At 27.5% G+C, this 19,299-nt stretch overlaps 1 protein-coding gene across 5 annotated transcripts in view; it reads left to right on the top strand.

The window, feature by feature from the left end:
- Pxn (Peroxidasin) overlaps positions 1-19,299 on the top strand; it is a 107,196-nt gene that overhangs the window by 49,508 nt on the left and 38,389 nt on the right. For 4 of the 5 annotated variants that reach the window (XR_010881900.1, XM_067279060.1, XM_067279061.1 and 1 more), the window contains exons 4-14: positions 225-296; positions 2,735-2,806; positions 3,525-3,596; positions 3,678-3,841; positions 4,373-4,490; positions 6,260-6,429; positions 6,496-6,765; positions 7,091-7,207; positions 8,973-9,137; positions 14,235-14,507; positions 17,173-17,436. Coding sequence is in view for 4 of the 5 variants with exons in the window: in XM_067279060.1 (XP_067135161.1) it covers positions 225-296; positions 2,735-2,806; positions 3,525-3,596; positions 3,678-3,841; positions 4,373-4,490; positions 6,260-6,429; positions 6,496-6,765; positions 7,091-7,207; positions 8,973-9,137; positions 14,235-14,507; positions 17,173-17,436 (1,757 nt within the window). In the remaining variant the exon portion in view is untranslated. Of the gene's footprint in view, positions 1-224; positions 297-2,734; positions 2,807-3,524; positions 3,597-3,677; positions 3,842-4,372; positions 4,500-6,259; positions 6,430-6,495; positions 6,766-7,090; positions 7,208-8,972; positions 9,138-14,234; positions 14,508-17,172; positions 17,437-19,299 lie in introns of those variants that run through there. The other variant, XM_067279063.1, reaches the window with a different exon arrangement.

The raw sequence follows: 19,299 nt of genomic DNA, 5'->3' as shown, positions 1-19,299 counted from the left end.
TCAGATGATGATAACTTTAATTTAGATATGTTATCTTTGTAAATGATATGGAATGAAGACAATAATATAACAAGTCTTTAATTTGTTATATTATTGTCTTATAGTATGTATAAATAATATAACAAATCATAGTATAGTATAGGTCATAATATAACAAATTAAAATTTTAAATTTGTAAATTGTAGTCTTTCAATTCTTATTTTTTTCCTATTAAAAAATTTCAGATATTTATATAAAAACAGAATACGATTAATAGAAGCCGACGCATTTAAAGGTCTTCACAAATTAGAACAATTGTAAGTAAGTTTTTTCTTTAAATAAATTAGCTAAATATAGTGTTGAAGTTAAAAGACCCTACTTTTTAACTTCAACTCCAGCTCGTGCTTATTGTGTTTCTGGAATTCTCTCTCTGTGCTGTGTCCTATCACAAGTCACATGGCTTATGAAACAGTGCATCCTAAATAGATTACATTTTTAAATGAGGAATTTAAAATTGGCAAAAAGTAAAACCTAACTAAGAATTATGAAAAAATATATAATGATATAAAAATAAAGTCCAAAATTAAAACTGGAATAGATAACTTGTAATAAAATGAACACCATACACACTTTTTTAGCAAAGGGTGTTTGCAGAACAAATATTTTCAGTTTATTTTATAAACCTGTTTCAGATTCAAACTACAGAATTCCAAAATTCCAAATTTTTGGTTTTTCATTTATATATTTGTTCAAATATATATTTATGTATATATAATCACAATATTTTAAAAAGAATTTTATAACATAATAATTCATCTAGTATTGTTTGTCTGCTACCAACATCTAACATAATACCAACAATTCAAACTATTTTATTGCAAATAAATAACAATTAAAACAATTAACATTTAAAATATTAAGCGCTGATTAAGATTGAAAACAATGACTGACAATGATTATGTGTTATCAGCCACACGTTGAAGCTTCTAGCTTAAAAAAAGCCTATTTAGCCAAAGATAACAATAAAAATAACCAAATTGTGATTATAAGAAGCAAAGTTTTAATTGTAATTATATTGTAATATATGTACTTTCGATACCATCAACTCACTGATAAAATTATCCATGATTACAATACACAGAATTTGCAGTATATTATGAAAAGAACAATAATAATAATTAAATTTACTGTAAAAAGTGTTAATTGAATTTCAATGCAGATTTTACATAATCATTTATATGAATCTGAATTTAAAATTGAAAATATGTTTGCGTATATATTTAAATAGACTGGTAATTGTTTATTAATTATAAACTGAATGGTTCAGCTGAAGTACTAATAACCAATAGTATTAATAACACAATTATTATTTAGTATGATATAAGAAAATATAATAAATAATGAAAATTATGTAAATATTTTAAATTATGTTATAACAACTTTTGAAATTCATTTCATTAGCAAAAATAAAAACAAATTTCAATGAAAGCCAAATGAATGCTGGATTATATTAGGCTAATAGTAACAATTAGTAATAATTAACAGTAGTAGTAATATAGTCTGATATAATCTGGCCATTGTTTGGCTTTAATATATAACTAACTGGTTTTGGATGTTGATGTTCCTAATTTGAAATTTGAGAATTTTTGATACGTAAATTTCTAAATAATTAATGGAAACTTGCTTATGTAAATTTGATAGAAATAGATCCAATTTAGATAAATGAAAAGCTGGATGATGTAGAATTTTAGAAAATTTAAGTTATTGGCATTAAAGAAATATATGCTCGCAGTACTAAATAAAAATAATATTTAAGGTTTTATTGAAAAATATTATGTATAGAATGATATCGTATAATATTGTAACGGCTACAATATTTCAATGACTCAAGACTCTATTTATCACAATTTAATACAAGCCAAGCCATTTTATAGAATGGGTTAGCAATCTTTTTGTTACTAAGGCACAATAAAAATTTAAAAAACTAACTATGGTTCTAGAGAGTGCGTCGGAAATACCACATCACCGACCCCTCTTATAAACATTAAACATCTTCCAGTGTTAAACTTTCAATAAAAATAAAAAATAAATTAAATAAAATGTAAAAAATTAAAAACATCACTGTAACTTTTCTGGATCTGGATAAACCAGAATTTCAGATAATTGCAATTTGGATAACTGAATTTTCTGTGTATATTTTCTTAAATATTTTTCTGTAATAAATTTTTGTACTAGTTTCTAACAAATAGTTCATAAATTATTAAGTTTAAAAAACAATATTATGATAAAGACATTAATAGGAAGAATACAGATTTCCCTACAGTCTAATGTAATTAAATTATTAAATTAAATGACATTTAATTTATTTATAGATCAAAGTTTAATAATATACACAAAATAATACTTACAATATATATTAAATGGTTATTTTTAATTACTTAAAAATTTGTTTTAAAAATACTTTTAAAATTAAACTTAATATATAAATATGCAATTACACATAATAATAATAAATATAATAATTGGTTAAAAATTAAAGTTGTATTTATAAAATTATAAATTAGAAACTATTGTAGTAATAATTCACAGTTTAGGAAAAGATAAAATTGTTAAGAATTGATAATTTTAATTGAAAAGTGAAGTAACTTTACATATTTGAAACACTTTAAAAATTGATATACATATCGTATGAAATCTTTTTAAAAAGCACTTAAAATATATATACATTAACTTAAGTTCTAAATTGATATTTTAGGTACATCCACTTCAATAAGATAGAAAAGATACAAACTGAAACATTTGCTGATCTTCCAGCTTTAGAAAGACTGTAAGTATTGTTCTTTACATTATATAATATAAAGAAACTTTTAAAATAGGAGTACTACTGATATAAACATTTTAAATATATGAATTTTTAAGTGCCCTATGGAAGTTTTTATAAATATTTACTTAGATAATTTTAAAGTAAGATTTTATCGTTACATTTATTTTTAATACAAATATATACGTATATCTATTAACATTAATTCGGACTTTTAAAATTATTGCTAAGAAGAGAATAATTTATTTTCAATTATGAAAAAGAAAGTAAAAATGGTTTTATACCATTTTGTACTACACAATGTATTTTTAAAAAGTAATACTTGTTTTCATTAATATTAATAAATTTTAAGAATCAAATTTGAAATCGAGTTACAAACGAACCCGAAATATTTTTATAATCCGATAAAACTTTATTTTATTCCGATCGTTTAGATTGTAGAAAATAAAGTTCTGCTCGATTATAAAGTTATTAATTAAGAACTTGTTCACTAATATTAACATTTGCATATATGTTTAATTGACCAAACTTTACGTATTTTAATTATATTATTTGGCCAAACTTAATGACGAGTGCTTAATATAGAATTTATTTAATAAAAATTACATATTGTATGATAACTATAGTAAAATATGCAAATAGTTTTTGGAAATAAAGTAACATGAATTATTCTTCTATTTTATTTTAGTGGGTACAAATTTAACATACAAATTTTATTTTTTAGCTTTTTGCATAATAATAAACTTTCTAGAATTCCTCCTGGAGTATTCCGGAAATTAGACTCATTAAGACGATTGTAAGTTTTGATTTTTTTAAATTATATTTCATTTCAAAAATTTTTAATAATTGTATAAATTTTTTGGAATAATTATTTCAGACGATTGGATTCTAATGCATTAATATGTGATTGTGAATTGTTCTGGTTAGCAAAAATGCTTAAAGATAAACAATCAACTACTCAAGCTGCAGCTACATGTGAATTTCCAAGCCCTCTTCAAGGAAAATCTATTATGGCTCTTGACAGTGATGATTTTAGATGCAGTAAGTTTAACAAAGAATAATTGTAAAATTATAAATAAAATAACTGCTAACATAATATAAATATGAATTAAACGAGACAAAGACACTATTAGATTAAGACAGTTAAAAATTTTATTTTTACAGAAGCATTTTTGACTTTCTTGAAGCAATCATCAAATTTGTAAATGAATCCATTCAATGTTTGAATTATTTCATTTACATAACTGATGATTATATTTATTAATGTCAATAATGAAATTACCAGATATATAAATAATAATTTTGTCATTATTATGTATTTTATTGATATATAATTTAAAATTTGTAAAATATTTTCAAAACTTGTGCAATATTAAAAATTGTATACTTGCAGTTAGTAATTAAGTAATCTTAACAAAGAGGCTAGTGAACTCAGTTTTCAATAATGGTGTTTTAGTTTGAGTCAGCTTATCTAAACTGCTGATGGAGGATACATCTGTTTATTACCAATGAAATAATTATATACATTATAAGTCTATTTGAGTATATTATAAAATGTAATTTTATTTTTAGAAATGCCAAAATTAACCGAAGAACCTCACGATGTGGATGTGTCATTTGGTGGTACAGCTTATTTTAATTGTAAAGCAGATGGTGATCCCAAACCTGATATTGTATGGTTGCATAACAAGTAAGGAAGGTGATTATTTTAACTATAAATTAAAATAATATGACAAACTTGGAAGTATCTTATACTTATTGTCTCCAGTAAATTATTTAAGATTAAAAAATTATTATGCCTTTATAATTAAGTATTTTTTGTTGTAGTTGTTATAGTTTATTCTTTAAGATAAAATACTAAGTTATGTGGTGTTATGATGTTTCTTGTGTTTTGAGATTTTTTTTACCACTGTCACAGAAAGACCTTTTGAATAGTGTCATGCAATAGTTTTGTTTCAAACTTGGTAATATCAGAAACATATAAAGTGATTCAAAAAGAATTTGGCAATACTTCATGGAAATGTTTTTCTTAATATTGTTATTGGATAATAGTTAGATATTATTAACTGATAAAACATGGTAGATTTATTTATATTTGGATTGTATGGCTAATTCTTTAGTTTTAATCATTGGATATTTTTTCATTATTATGTGGGAGTGGCCTAGTTTGCTCATTTGGCTTTGCCATATATCTTTTATATAAAAAGTAAAGAACAATATCATTTATACTTTTGGCTTGGTTTTAATAATTACGCATATCCAAAATTTAAGGATGACATTCATACATGAATAGAGAGAACTGTAGACAAATGCAGAACTGTATTACTCAACATTTAACAGAATAATAGCTGTTCTCTAATACCAATATGTATAAAAATTAATCCCTGATTCCTTTGAAATTATTTTTTATACATATTTTATTTATCTGTATTATTTTTGATGTGAAATTATTATATTTAAATTATTAATAATTAATAATAATAAAACTTTATGAGAAATTAACAAGAATGAGATTGCAAATTATTTTTTTAGGATGGGGAATATTAATCCACACCGTGCTTGCCTTGTCAGACCATTATTATTTCATTAATGCTGTAGATGCAGTTGGAAACTTTTCTCCTCTTCAGTACTTTCCAAAATATGACTATCCTGAGGAATGAGATTACTAGTATAAATATTAACCTTTGAAAAAGGCTAATTGAAATAATAGAAATATTAAAGGGATTAAATTATCAATAGCTTTATAATTGGTATTGGTAAGTTTAAAAGTTATAAACTTTTAAACTTACCAATATCAAATAATTTACACCAAAAATTATCTATTGACAATCTGGGATGACTAAATCAAACAGAAAACAAAACAAAAATAACATTGATATCTTAATAAGAAGTGAACAGTATGAATATTGATTAATGTGCTTATTAGATTGATCCATATTTGGTACATTGTCGAATTTAAATTTTAAAAACTATTCTATTATATGTTCATTCCAGATGATGGCTTTCTATGCAGCCATCATCTGGAACGAATATATATAGATAGCCAAAAACATTAGAAAATGAAAAAAATTTTGCTGGAACATGGTGGAACTTTTTACTTTTTCATTTATTCCAGTTAAAAGATTTTATTAATAATGTGCTTATATTAGAAAAGAGGTTGAATGTGAAATTATTTCTTTACTCTGTTGATTATTTTTTGCGTGATCATTCAGCTGTTTACATTTTTAACTTTAGAAACATAAAAGCAAAATATTGCTATTTAATCTATTCTAAAATATATTCAATTTGTTTAAGAGATTATTAGTATAAACTAAATATTTCGGTATTCGAAAGTTATATTGTTCTCGTGTGAATGACATAAATAATCGGTTATGTCAATACATGTAATATTTTAAATTTAATTTTACAAATATAGATTTCTTTTACAGAAATAATCTAATTGTAATATATTACATATAGCAATGAAATAATTCCAGAAGATGAACATCGATACAGTATTTTAAGTGATGGAACTTTAATGATACCTGAAGCTCAAGACTATCATGAAGGTGTTTATGAATGTAAAGCAAAAAATTTAGCTGGTGAAGTGAAATCTAGAGCTGCAAAAATGCAATATTACACTAATAAAGGTTTATCATTAGATTTTTTTCCTTACATTTTATCTACACAATAATTAATATTTTAAATTTTAATAGCTAAACTTCATTTTGTGGAAACTCCTTCCAATCTTAGAATCCAGTTAGGATCGATAGCTGTTTTGCCATGTAAAGCAGTTAGTACTCCACCACCAACAATTAATTGGACCCATAATAATTTATTATTGTCGTTAACTTCTAGACATCACATTTCACAAAAAGGAACATTAACAATAGAAAATGTTGAAAAAAGAGATGCTGGAATCTATAATTGCATTGCATCAAATCAGTTGACAAAAATATCTTCTTCAGCTCAGCTTACAATATTAGGTATAAAATAATTTTATAATAGTTTTTAAAGTGAAAGATTGAATTTACAAATAATAATAAACAAATGGTTTAATTAACAGTAGTATTTAGCCCATTTAATATTTACTTAATAAAATTTATTTTAACATATAAAACATTAATATTCCTTAAAGCTGGAACTACTGTATAATTGAGAAAAACTGACTTTTATACATTTCCTTTACTTTTCATAAGACATTGCTGGAAATGTACAAAATGTCAGTTTTTCATCAATTAAAATTTATTTTAATTAATCAATTTAATATTGTAAAAAAAGAATGTTAAACATAATATATTTATTTAATAGTATTACCCACTTTTCTGGAAAGACCTCGAGATCAAGAAATTACCGAAGGTCGTACAGTAAATTTAACTTGCCGTGTGGATGGATTTCCTCGACCTATTATTTCGTGGGGAAAAGATGGTAAATTCATTTTTTAATTTAGTATATTTATCTTATTATTATAATATTATATTTTTTTCCAAGATACAAAAAATGTAACTCTTGTTTTTTAAATTGATATATCATTAAAGAAAATATTAAAATTTTATCGGGTGTTTTCCTAAAAATTAATTTTCCGAAAGATTCGATTCAAAATATTTTTCTACCTAAACAAAGTAATTAAAATTATTGAATATGTATTTAAATGTCTACAGATCTAAAAATGTTTTGTTAAATGTTAGTCAAAACAGATTTAAGGGAAGGAATTAATCTTCAAATTTTCTACTTCAATCTTGTTCATATCATTTCAGAAAAATCTTCAGTTTTCATAAAATAGCTTTCTTTGTTAATATTTTTCTTTTATTTACAAATTTCCTGACATGTTGGTACTTTATTGAATGATGATTTATTATTTATTTAGTATTTCTTATGAAAAATTTTATTAATAATGTCACACCAATACCTTTAAATGCTATATAATTTTAATTACACACTAACATTTCTGATCATCTTTAACAACCTTTCTTCAAGGAAGAAAAATACATTCTAAGTAGAATGAATACTATCAGTATAGAACTTCATTCGATTTGAAAGTTAATGCATAGATCATAATTGTTCAAATTTAAATGCATGTGCCAAATGTCTGTTTTTCTGGTATACATCCAAGTCATAAAATAATCAGCAAAAATTTACAATGAAAGAAAAGAAAAACAAAATATAAGATTTATTTGTATTAAACCTATACTATCTTTCAGTACCATATTAGTAATATTTTTCATGCTCCCAATATTGTGTCACAGTCTCTGCAATTGGTTGCTTGCCCCTTTAAAGTTGCTTTGTAAATTTGACATGCTTCAGAATGTTTCTGCCTCATCTGATTTTCTCTATTATTTTATCTTGGTTCCGAGCCACCGAGATAGAGGTGGGATTAGCAAGCACATATGCTCTATGACCTCTGTATTAGAGTTGGCTTTATTGATGGTATCTTTATACTTTTTAATCTAAAGGACAAGCAATCAATTACAGAGACTACAACACAATATTTGGAGCATGGAAAGCATTACCATGATACAGAAAGATATAAGATTTAATTGTTTTTGGTTTCTTGTATTCTGTATTAGACTGAAGATTAATCTTTATCTTAATTACAAGTATTTGTTAAAAAGTTAAATCTTAATCCATCGAAATAGGACAGAATTGTAAAAACAGTGAGAAGTATAGTTAAACACTTGGTGTCATTTCTTCCAAACATATGAATAGATAATTGTCAGTTCAGTGGGTTGCCTGCCTGCCAACAGCCATTTGTATAGTGTTTTTACTTTTGTTTGTAATTTAAAATTAGATTATAACCATCCCCAATATATAACATGTACTCTTGCAAATTATCTTTCAAACAGAGATAACCTGTGGATTAGCTATCCAAAATTATGGTAAATACAATCAGTTATTTTTTAAAACATTTTAATGAGAAATATGAACAATTTTTTTAGATTGCTTATAATTTTACATCATTGTAGAAAGAAGAAAATGTTACATTTAAATTTTCTTTATACAAATTATAAGTTATTGAAAATTATATTATACAAAATTAAAATTATAGAAATGAATATTATAATTATTTTAGAACAAAAATTTTTAAATAAGAGAAATATTTTTATATTAAATTAACAACCTATAAGTTATTATTTGAAAATAGCAGATTTTTCAAAAAGAATTTTAAAAATGTCTGTGTAATTTTGTTTTCTAGGACAACCACTCAACTTAACTAGTGGACATTTTGAAGTGTTTGATGAGGGTAATATGTTACGTATTTACAACACTCAAAAATCAGACGAGGGATTCTATCAGTGTCAAGCAGAAAATGAGATAGGGCAAAGAAATTCAAGTGCTTTCCTTTTTGTTAGAGAAAAAGGTATGATATATATAATTTTATTATAGATAGAAAAGAAATAATTTTTATTCTAAAATCAACATTTAAGAAATTTAATATTATTATTAAAATATATAAAATTATATGAAAGATTATATACCAAGTGTTTAGTAAAAATGTATTCTTCCTATGTCAGTAGTGCTTGATAAAGCAAGAGTGTCTCCCCAGCATAGCAGAAAAAAGGATTTTCTGTCATTTTATTTAATATTATATGGAGAAAGTTTTGGCTGTTGCACTTTAATTGCTTTAGGGATAGTTTTTTTATCAGGACAAAAGTGGACAACCTTTTTAAGTGAATGTATAGGGTTCCTAAGCACCTGGCATAGTTGGGAAAAGTCGGGAATTTGGAAAAAGTCATGGAAAGTCAGGAAAATTGTCAAAATTTGCCTCCTTGGCTGCCTTGCTGATTTTTTGCTGATAATATGCTTGACTAAGTGTAGTTGTCTGCAGACAGCAAGAAGTAATGTTGTGCAATAGAGCTTATGAAAAGGGGTGCAAAATATTTTCAGGGTCCAAAATTTCTCCTAAGCATACACAAAATTTCCACAAAAATTTACAAAGTACAAAAAATGATGATAAATAATTTGAATTTAAATGGTATTATTTATCATTTTTAATTTTAATAATTTTGATTGTGTAACAAAACAATTTGATTTTTTTCTCATTTATTAATATTTTATAAAGTTCAGGAAATTTACTAAGAGATAAATTTAATAAATATATACTTTCATATATGGATTATACAGGATTTGTTAATGACTAATAAATAAATAATTTGCTTTTTCTTTTTTCAATGCCATTTGGTAGATTTATGGTTGTGGATTAATAACAGAATAAACTACAGTCAAACTTAGTTATAATGAGCATTAGGGGACTGGTAAGATTTCCTTGTTATAACCATTACTTGGTTATACAGGTACTGTACTTCTCACTTTACGACCGAGTTCAGTTCCGTTCCGTTCCGACGACTACATCGTTAAACGAATTGGTTGATAAGTGAGGAGCATGCGCTGGGAATATAGGATCGTTATAAAATTATACAAATTATGCAACAAACTTCAAATTTATTCATAAAAAGACATGCATATGTACATATTATCATTTGTCGGAATGAAACTGACTGAAAAAGCGGATAGCAAGCCTATTATAGTACGCTTAGTGCGCATGTCACCATTGCCACTGACCGACTGACCGACACTGAGAAAGGGGATTCCCCGAATTGCAGGTCGAAGCTCTATTGGTCGTAAGTGCGAGCGGTCGTTAAGCAGATAGGTCGTAAAGTGAGGAGTACCTGTATTTGTGAAGAGCAGTGACGTAACTAGGGGAGAATGGGTGGCTTCTTTGGGTGCAAACATGTAGGAGGTGCCCTACAGGCAGCAAAATTTGTAGCTACACCACTGATAATTAATGAAATCTATCTTTTAATTTGTAATTCTAAATAAGTTGATTCAAAAAATATATAAATATATGTAATTACATTACACTGTGTTTTTATTAATAGTTATATAAACTTCAGTATAATTAATATTTTGTGGCTGTCTGCCATAACATTGTATATAGATATTTAATAATTTAAGTTAGTTTTAGTCTTTCCCTATGTTCTGAGTTCTTGTAGAACTTTCGTTTCCAACGCTTCATCCCACGGGTGGGATTACTGTTTCCGAGAATTGGAAGAACAAAAGAAGAGATAAGGCCCTGGAGCCAGTAAAAACAATAGGACAGGAGATTCTTGGTTGAGCTCTTGAGGAGAGCAGACGTGGGAAAGTAGTGCTTCAGGTCACGAGTAGGAGAAGACTGAGGAGCCGAGAAATCTATAAAGAAGAATTCCAGACGGTAACTGTGAAGGAAGATACTAAATTAGTATCGGATGAAAATCTACAAAAAGGACAACAACCAAAGTCTCAGGGAAAAGTTCAAAGTGGTGTCTCACCCAAGATTGCAAAGCTAAGAAAAATCCCAGATATTTCAATCTTCCCCTTATTCTATCAATCTTCATCTATTACCTTCTTCTTCCTTAGTTATAAGTTATTATGTAAGTATTAGTTGTAAGTTTTGGCTCACGTATAGTTGTCGCGCTAATATATTTCATTGTTTAAATAACTACTCACCATACCGCAGTAACTTAAAAAATTATGCACTCAGAACCAATATACGGTGTGAACTCAAGATCGAACTCTTAGTTAATGGCATTTGTTTATTGAATTTTCATCTAAAAAACCATTAAGAACCTGAAGCAGAGCTCAGAAGGGGTTCGAAAATGTTTGTTTTTTCGATGTTATCACACCGTATATTGGTTCCAAGTGCGTAATTATTTTTTATTTCATTGTTTGTTAAGCCAGTACTTAACGCTTTTGTATAAAGAAAGTATTTGTAGAATTGGGATCCGAAAGAACCTGTTTGTAAGCGAAAATAAAATACTTTGTTTCAGGAAGTCTTTCGAGTATTTATTGTACTATTCCGCTCGCTGGTCTATGTACCTGTCGCAACGAACATCACAATTTAATCATTTATTTTTTCTAAATTAAAGGTAATACTCATTAATAATATGTCTGATTTCAGTTAGTCATTTGACTGTTTTTATCTACAAATCTTAAAATTGATGATTGCTTTATTTTTTGATAATGTCAATACTATCGAAAATGACAAAGAAAACTTTCTATGCACTTTGACGTTTTTAGCACCACCTTGTACAGTACTTGTGAATAATTTCTACGTTTTTGTAAACTGAGAGATTTTATTTTTATCATAGACATTTTTCTTGTATAAGGGTTGTAGCACTGCTTGTACTTAATTACTTACGAAATACAAAGCAAGACTACATACAAAAAACTTAAATTTATTACATATACGATTTATGGCGCGATTGTACAGTACAATCGGACATAGAATGGAAAACACGCGTATACACGGCGAGGTCCACACCCAAAGTAAAGTCACAAGCCGAGAGAAGTCGAAGATCGGGCTGCCAGTTTGTTGGGTTCAGTGTTCCACCTGGTGGCGGCCTTTTGAATTACGACCAAAGCTATCGCCACAAGGGTTTATTTATAACCAGAGTATATGGCAATTTTACATTCATAGTGATGATTAGGTAAATTGGCAGAGTAGTGCCAGAAGCTAGTCAAGAAAGAGGGGGAATGGTATCCAAAAAGAAAGTAAGTGATAAATAGGCTTGTAATTCATGCAGGGCTTAAAACTAATTATTCAGTGATCATAAAACTAAGTAATCCTCTCAGTTTTATTTCTTTCATGAATTTGGTATTGATTTCTTATTACTAGAACTATTAAGAATGTTTGTATGTTTGCTTAGCCACTGAAAATTTTCTTGCTATATCCATGAAGTATCCTTGTTATAACTCTGAGCAAATGTATGGAGCTACATGTAAATTAAAATCGTTATGGTGTTTTGCTCATTATAACTATGAACTCATTATATCTGTGTTTGTTGACAAGACTATGTCTTGTTTATAAAATCGTACTTCGTGCTGTCTTATTAGCTTAGAGGTATGAAAGTTAGAAGCTTAGAAGGTTCAGGGGACTGAGAACCAAAACACTATAAAATACAAAATGGTAACACTCTCTACAAACAGGCAGAAGTGCAAGATTTGTACATGCATTGCTGGTTGGTAAGTTGGAAATACAAATATTGTGAAATCGAAGCAACATTCGCTTTTTGAACTTCCCAACGTGTGTTGGGAAGTTCAAAAAGTGAATGTTGCTAAATCGAATTTTGACAAACAAATCTTTGAAAGAAACCCATTTACCTGTCTCGTGTTATTCCCCACACATTTCTGGTCACCATGTGTTATCCTTGACCGATTGACCGGAGATATCTTGTTTCATCGTCGGAACTTTTGGAAATTAGATGGCGCGTCATTATAATTTTATATTAAAACTAACTTCTGAAATAGAATTATTTTTTCTTTTTACATTTATTAATATATATATATATATATATTTCATTTGTGCAAAATAAAAAAATAATTGTATTGTGCAAACAATGCAATAGCCATCATTATTTTTTTTTTCAAAAACGGGAAATTTTCACATTGACCAAAACCAGCGATACCAAAGATGATTGGAGAATGAGAACAAGACCCACTGTGAGCGTCAAAGTGATCCCGCTTAGTAGTGAGTCTTCGAGACATGGTCTTGTCCCAAATAAGGCCTTGCCGTTTTACTTGTTTATTATAACTGAGTTTGACTGTACTTTAATTTAATAAAACATTTTATTTTTAGTTTTAATAATTTGACAATTATAAAAAAATATATAACTGTTAAGTAGAAAAAAATAACTAATTAAAAAGTTGGAGAAACAATGGCATATATGCATAGTAAGTCAAATGCTGTTTTATTTTGTCAATGTGCCCTATTATAAGGGATGTGAGGGTCAGGGAATTTGTACAAAGTTGGTCAGAGGAAAGTCAGGGAATTTAAAAAAAAAATTTGAGTAGGATTCCTGTATGTACCAAAATCATCAAATCTATGTTGTAAAATTTTATCACGTCAACTGAAATTTTTGGGAATATATTATTATTTGGTTTCTTAAATATTGAGAGAACCTTCATAAATAATCAAAAATCCATGTGTAAATATAGTTCTAAAAACAAGTTCTAATTTTATTTGTCCATCTAACTGATTTTATTCATGAGCAGATGCTTCATCCAGCTTGTTTTTTTTCCATAGCTAGCACAACATACTTCAGAGACATCTGTCATATGGTTGACAAGAGAACCAATTCCTAATAGAAAAAAATGATCCCTAAGGCATTAATGCTTGACAGTCAAAACTTTTTCACATAATACTTAAAAAAAAATGACAAAATCCTGTATTTCATGCTGTGCTAGGCAGCATTCTTATTTTGTCAGGTATGCTCCTATGGTGAGTTTTTTTACCAAACATCCAATGTATATATGAACATTTACTAGGCAATTATATATCTGTTCATTCTTTTCAAATAATCTTGCTCTTTTAACATTTAACAAAAAAAAAAAAAAAAAATGCTTTAGGCAGAAATTTCATTTTTACAAATAAAGACTATTAAAATAAAATTGAATAGTATTAAATATTGCTACTTTACAGCACCACCTGTATTTTCTCGAACACCTGATGATATGAAAGCTATAATTGGCTCAAATATTGAGTTACCATGTCATGCCAAAGGTGATCCACCACCACGTATAACTTGGAAAAAAGATGGAATAATACTTAGAATGGAAGATAATCATCATCACATCAGTCAAGCTGGAGATTTATATATGTTTAAAGTTCGAAAACAGGATGAAGGATTTTATGAATGTGTTGCAGAAAATGATATTGGATTTGCTTCAGTCTCAATGCATCTATCTATCAGAGGTGAGAAGTCAATATTTACATTAAATATTTTTATTAATTTTACTTAATGCAAATGATTATTTACAGAATATTCATAGTTCAATACACATTACATATAATCATGATACTATGTTTCCACGTGAAAGTTACACTATATTTTAAAATAATAAGAATTATATGTAAGGTGTTTCATTTTAACCAGAACAGTCAAACATCTGAAAAACTAAGTAATACCAAAAAAATGCCTGAACAGCAATTATAGGAACTAGAGGGGAAAAATACGACTGTTAGTCAATGTCATGTAGGTGTCATATTTTCAGGGTCATAGTGAAAAAATGTAGTTTTTCAAATGGAAACCCTATTCTCAAGTTTATCTTGTTAAAATACTCAAATATGCCATGTTGATTTGTTTCATGTGTTTTTAGTGACATTGTTTGATGATATGCCATCAGCATTATTTTTATCTATATTGAACCTGTTACCTAGTGGAGATTGCAATCAGATTTACATCTTTCTGAGGATGTTTTTTGTATGTGTGCACCCAAGTATGAAGACCTTTGCTTTTTTTAACTTTAATATTGTTAGTTGTATGTATTTCTTAAAATCCAAAGTTTATTTTCAAATTTTTTTTACAAAAACTGTTCAATATTGTCACCATTTTTCTCAAGGCAAAGCATTACTCTTTGTTAGAAATTTTTGAGAGAACTGCAAATACAACATGATGATGAGTGTTTTTAATTTGCTCTTTTATGCTTATATTAATGATGGCAATTCCGTGACCTGTATGATGATATCAAGATACCCATATCAAAAGTATTAGTTTTTATAAATTATAAAAGGAATATTTGATACATTTCAAAACATGCATATGTAATGTGAAAACAGGATCTTAAAGCTGACATGAAGTCTTTAAGACCACTAATTATGAACCTTAGACAGTGGTGATTACTAAATGTGTAGACTGTGCACATGCACAAGGCCCAGTTCTGTAAACTCTAGGTCCTAGCTATGCCCTGTGTAATTTATTTTTTGCTAAAATAAAAACATCAGCAATTGTGTAAACCATTTTTGTTTTGCCTGGGCAATTCCTTATTTGCATTTTTTGTCTGAGTCTCTTCTGTTGCTTTTCCCATTGTCAATGGCTGTGATTTTGTGTCACTGCAATGTGTGTAGAAGTGTTTTATGCATTTTCTGTTTACAAAGACCAAAAGTCATCTGCATCTATTGTGTAAGGAATGTCTTATTTTACAATTTGCTAAATCCTTCTAATAGTGCTTTATATGAAACACAAGTTATCAGAAATCTTATTCCCTTTCACTTTTCTGTACCAACTGGTAGCAAGTAGTCTGAATTTGGGTAGTTGATAGCGGATTTATACCTCACCAACATGCTGGCCATCTAGAGTTTTCTAGGTTTTCTTTGTGTGTCTAACACCTAAATAGTTTTTCCATTGAAAGTCCTTCCAGGAGGCATTTTCCTTTGGCATTACTTATGTTGCATTACCATATCCTTCAAACCAAACAAAACCAGTCTTTTCTACTTTTCCAAGAACTCTGCTTAAAAACTGAATACATTTAAAGGCTAGTTTTCATGAATGTTTGAACAAACTTTTGCAAGTTGAAATGGTATTGCAGAAAATCTAATGTCAGATTTTTTGCATATTGTCACATCATCAAACCAATTAATGACAAAATTGTGAAATCATCTATTAGATCATGATCTAATGGATGATTTCACAATTTTTTTCAGTACAGTAATTTCTATCAAGCTCTTCATTCTAGTCAAACAATTGAAGTGTTGGAATTGCTTCTGTATGGGAAATGACTTCAGTAAGTAGTAGCTGCTCTTCTGTAATTATGTTGGCACTCGGCTGCAGTTCGGAAAAAATTGTAGATCTATAAATTCCCACCGTTACGTCCGTCCTTCCTTAATGTTGAGAATGTGGTTAGATAGATGAAAGCCGAGACCAGCTATGGAAAGATTAGGAGCAGGAAGCCCCGAATACAAACTTCCAATGCATACTGGAAGTCTCGTTATTTAAATTCAAAAATTTTCTCCCAAAAGGAGTTAGATAGATGATTGGAACAACTCTATTGCTAACAGGAAAGGTATGATATATGGGAACAAGCCACTACTAATTTGAGGTGGAGAGCATATATTTTAAATTAAATAAATTAAAAATATGGTTAAAAATGGCAGCCTGGAATTGTGATGATGTCACAATAAATAATTGATCATTTAGTTTTTTAGTTATTTGATTGTTCTGTTTGAAATGGAACAGCCTGTTCTGTTATTTTGTTTTGTGTAATATTAGATTATAAATTTGTGTGTGCTTGCTGTTGATTTTATTTCTTTTGTTTTGTTATGTTATGTTGTCAAACTAAATATGTAAGGTTAACAACCTTGCATGTAACCAGTACAGTTGATTTTAAAAATATTATTAAACTGGTAAATTGAATTGATTGATTTCCACTTATTTTAAGAAGACTGTACATATAAAAAGCATGTTTGATAGAATGTGGTTTGTTTGAGAGTCTGTAATATCATTTTTTTTAAAATTATTTTTGTCATATCAATTGTGTACAAATTACAGGTGTGATTATATAAAATTTATTACAGATATTTAAATTTCTTCAAAAATATTTTTAAAATTTACTGTTTATTTAAATTATGTAATTTGTTACAGATGCACCTTATGGTAGTTATCCTGGAGATCGTTATTTGGTATCATCTGTAGAAGAAGCACGGTTAGAAGTAGAGAAAGCTATAAATCATACAATTAATCAGTTATTTAATAGTACAAGCCCTCGAAGACCTCCCGAATTATTACATATATTTCGATTTCCTAACGAAGATACACGCAATTTGATTCGTTCGGCCGAAATATATGAAAGAGCTTTACAAATTGTATGGAATAAAGTCGAAATGGGAATAAAATTAAATTTATCAGGTAAGTCGATTAAAATTTCAAACTGAAAAAAGTGATGTTCGTACGAATAGTTTTTGATGAAAGTGAGTTATACAGATAAAAAAAATTAATTTCGTAAATATTTGAATTTGAATCAATTTACTACAATAAATTGCTAATCTTGCATAAAGGTTAATCACCTGCTTGTAAAAATACTGGTAAAGCATATAGCTGACTGACAACAAATTGCTAATCTACAAACTACAGTTTATTTTAACTTGCTTATTTGTATATTACTCTTGCCTTGAAGATTATATGCTAACTCAATTTTCATTTGTATTTGCATTTTGCAAGTATAAAATATATTCAGAGTAAAAAAATTGTTGATCTATTTACTTTTATTATAAAATTCATAATTCTATTTTTTAATTAATGTTTACCAACTTTACTGTTTATTTCAATGTAGCACGCAACAACTTGGTTAAAAATTAGCCAAATATTTCATTTAATTAAAAACAATTTTACTTGTTCCCTATTTACTTACTGTCATAATTTGATGTGTTAAGTTACATATTTGCTTTTCTGATTTTGTATTTAGTTTTAATATTGGTAAATAACCCAATCAGCACTTTAATTTAGAATTATTAGTTTATAGGTAAAAAGGTGTTTTGTAGCATATTAAAGTTACTTGGAGATTATAAATAGGGTGACTGCACTGTGATGGAATGAGGTTCAAATTTTGACTCTAACAAATAATGAAAAAATTGGTCCTTATTTATGAGATTTTAATTTACAAAAGGTTTCCAGAGACAAAGTATGCTCATAAATTACTGTAATTACTTCACTTTAATAACTATTTACTTATTACTTTATTACTTTGAGTTAATTAATCTGAAAGAAAAATAATTGTAATTGATAATATTATAAATATATCATATCATATATATCGATATGACTTACGAACAGTTAAGCAATACCGGACAGTAAAGGTTAAGGAGTAAGAGTTTTTTTCAAGATTCCGGTATTTAGAATAGAAGATTTGTGATTATCGATATATCGTCGATAAATGGTATCTGTTCTAGTTAATTCAGAAAAAAGGAAGCAATTTTATCTCTATCTAGTCAACAATCTTCAGCTTATGTTTACAAATGTAGAAAATTGTTTCAAACAATTGTAAATATAAGCTGAAGGTGGCCTAAATTAGGTTGAAAACATTTCAATTAGTTAGGGTTTGAATAAAGGTAAAATGTGCATTATTTGTATATTTTGAATTTTGCTATGAATGAATGTGTTCAGTGTTTGTTTAGAAATTTTCTATACATATTCATTCAATTACTAATTCTTATATTGATTATCATTTGATTATTAAAATATATATACATATATATATACATTTTGTAAAGAAAAGTAAAAATGATTAAAAATGGAAATGGATATAACTTATGTAAAACTTTTCTTCTTTTAGTCTTGGACTAATGATTTAACATGTCCTCTTCCTTAATCCATATTGATCAGAGTCCAGGACACGTAATCAACTCTTTTAATACTTTTATTCAACAATGCATTTTGGGTTGACGTAAAATTGTTTTAACCTCTCCTTGGGCTACAAAAAATTTAAAAACTATATTAAAATTATAAAACCTTTTGCAAGAAAACAGTAAGGACAAACCTCATAATACTTCAATACCTTTTACAGGAGCCAAGGTATTGAAGTACAGAATTTTTATACTATTTTACAGGCTAAATTGTACTTGTAGAGATAAAGTATATTATATAGGAGAGGTCAAAAGACATAAAAGATTATATAGGTTCATTAAAAGTGAAATTAAAAGAGCATGAAGTAGCCATAAGATTAATTATTGTCATTAGTCTCTGTGAGTAATACATTGTGAAGAAAGTAAATGC

This window comes from Centruroides vittatus, unplaced genomic scaffold (assembly GCF_030686945.1).
Source record: "Centruroides vittatus isolate TY-2023 unplaced genomic scaffold, ASM3068694v2 contig_854, whole genome shotgun sequence".
Classification (NCBI taxonomy): Eukaryota; Metazoa; Arthropoda; class Arachnida; order Scorpiones; family Buthidae; genus Centruroides; species Centruroides vittatus.
This window is presented reverse-complemented; position numbering and strand designations above follow the sequence as displayed.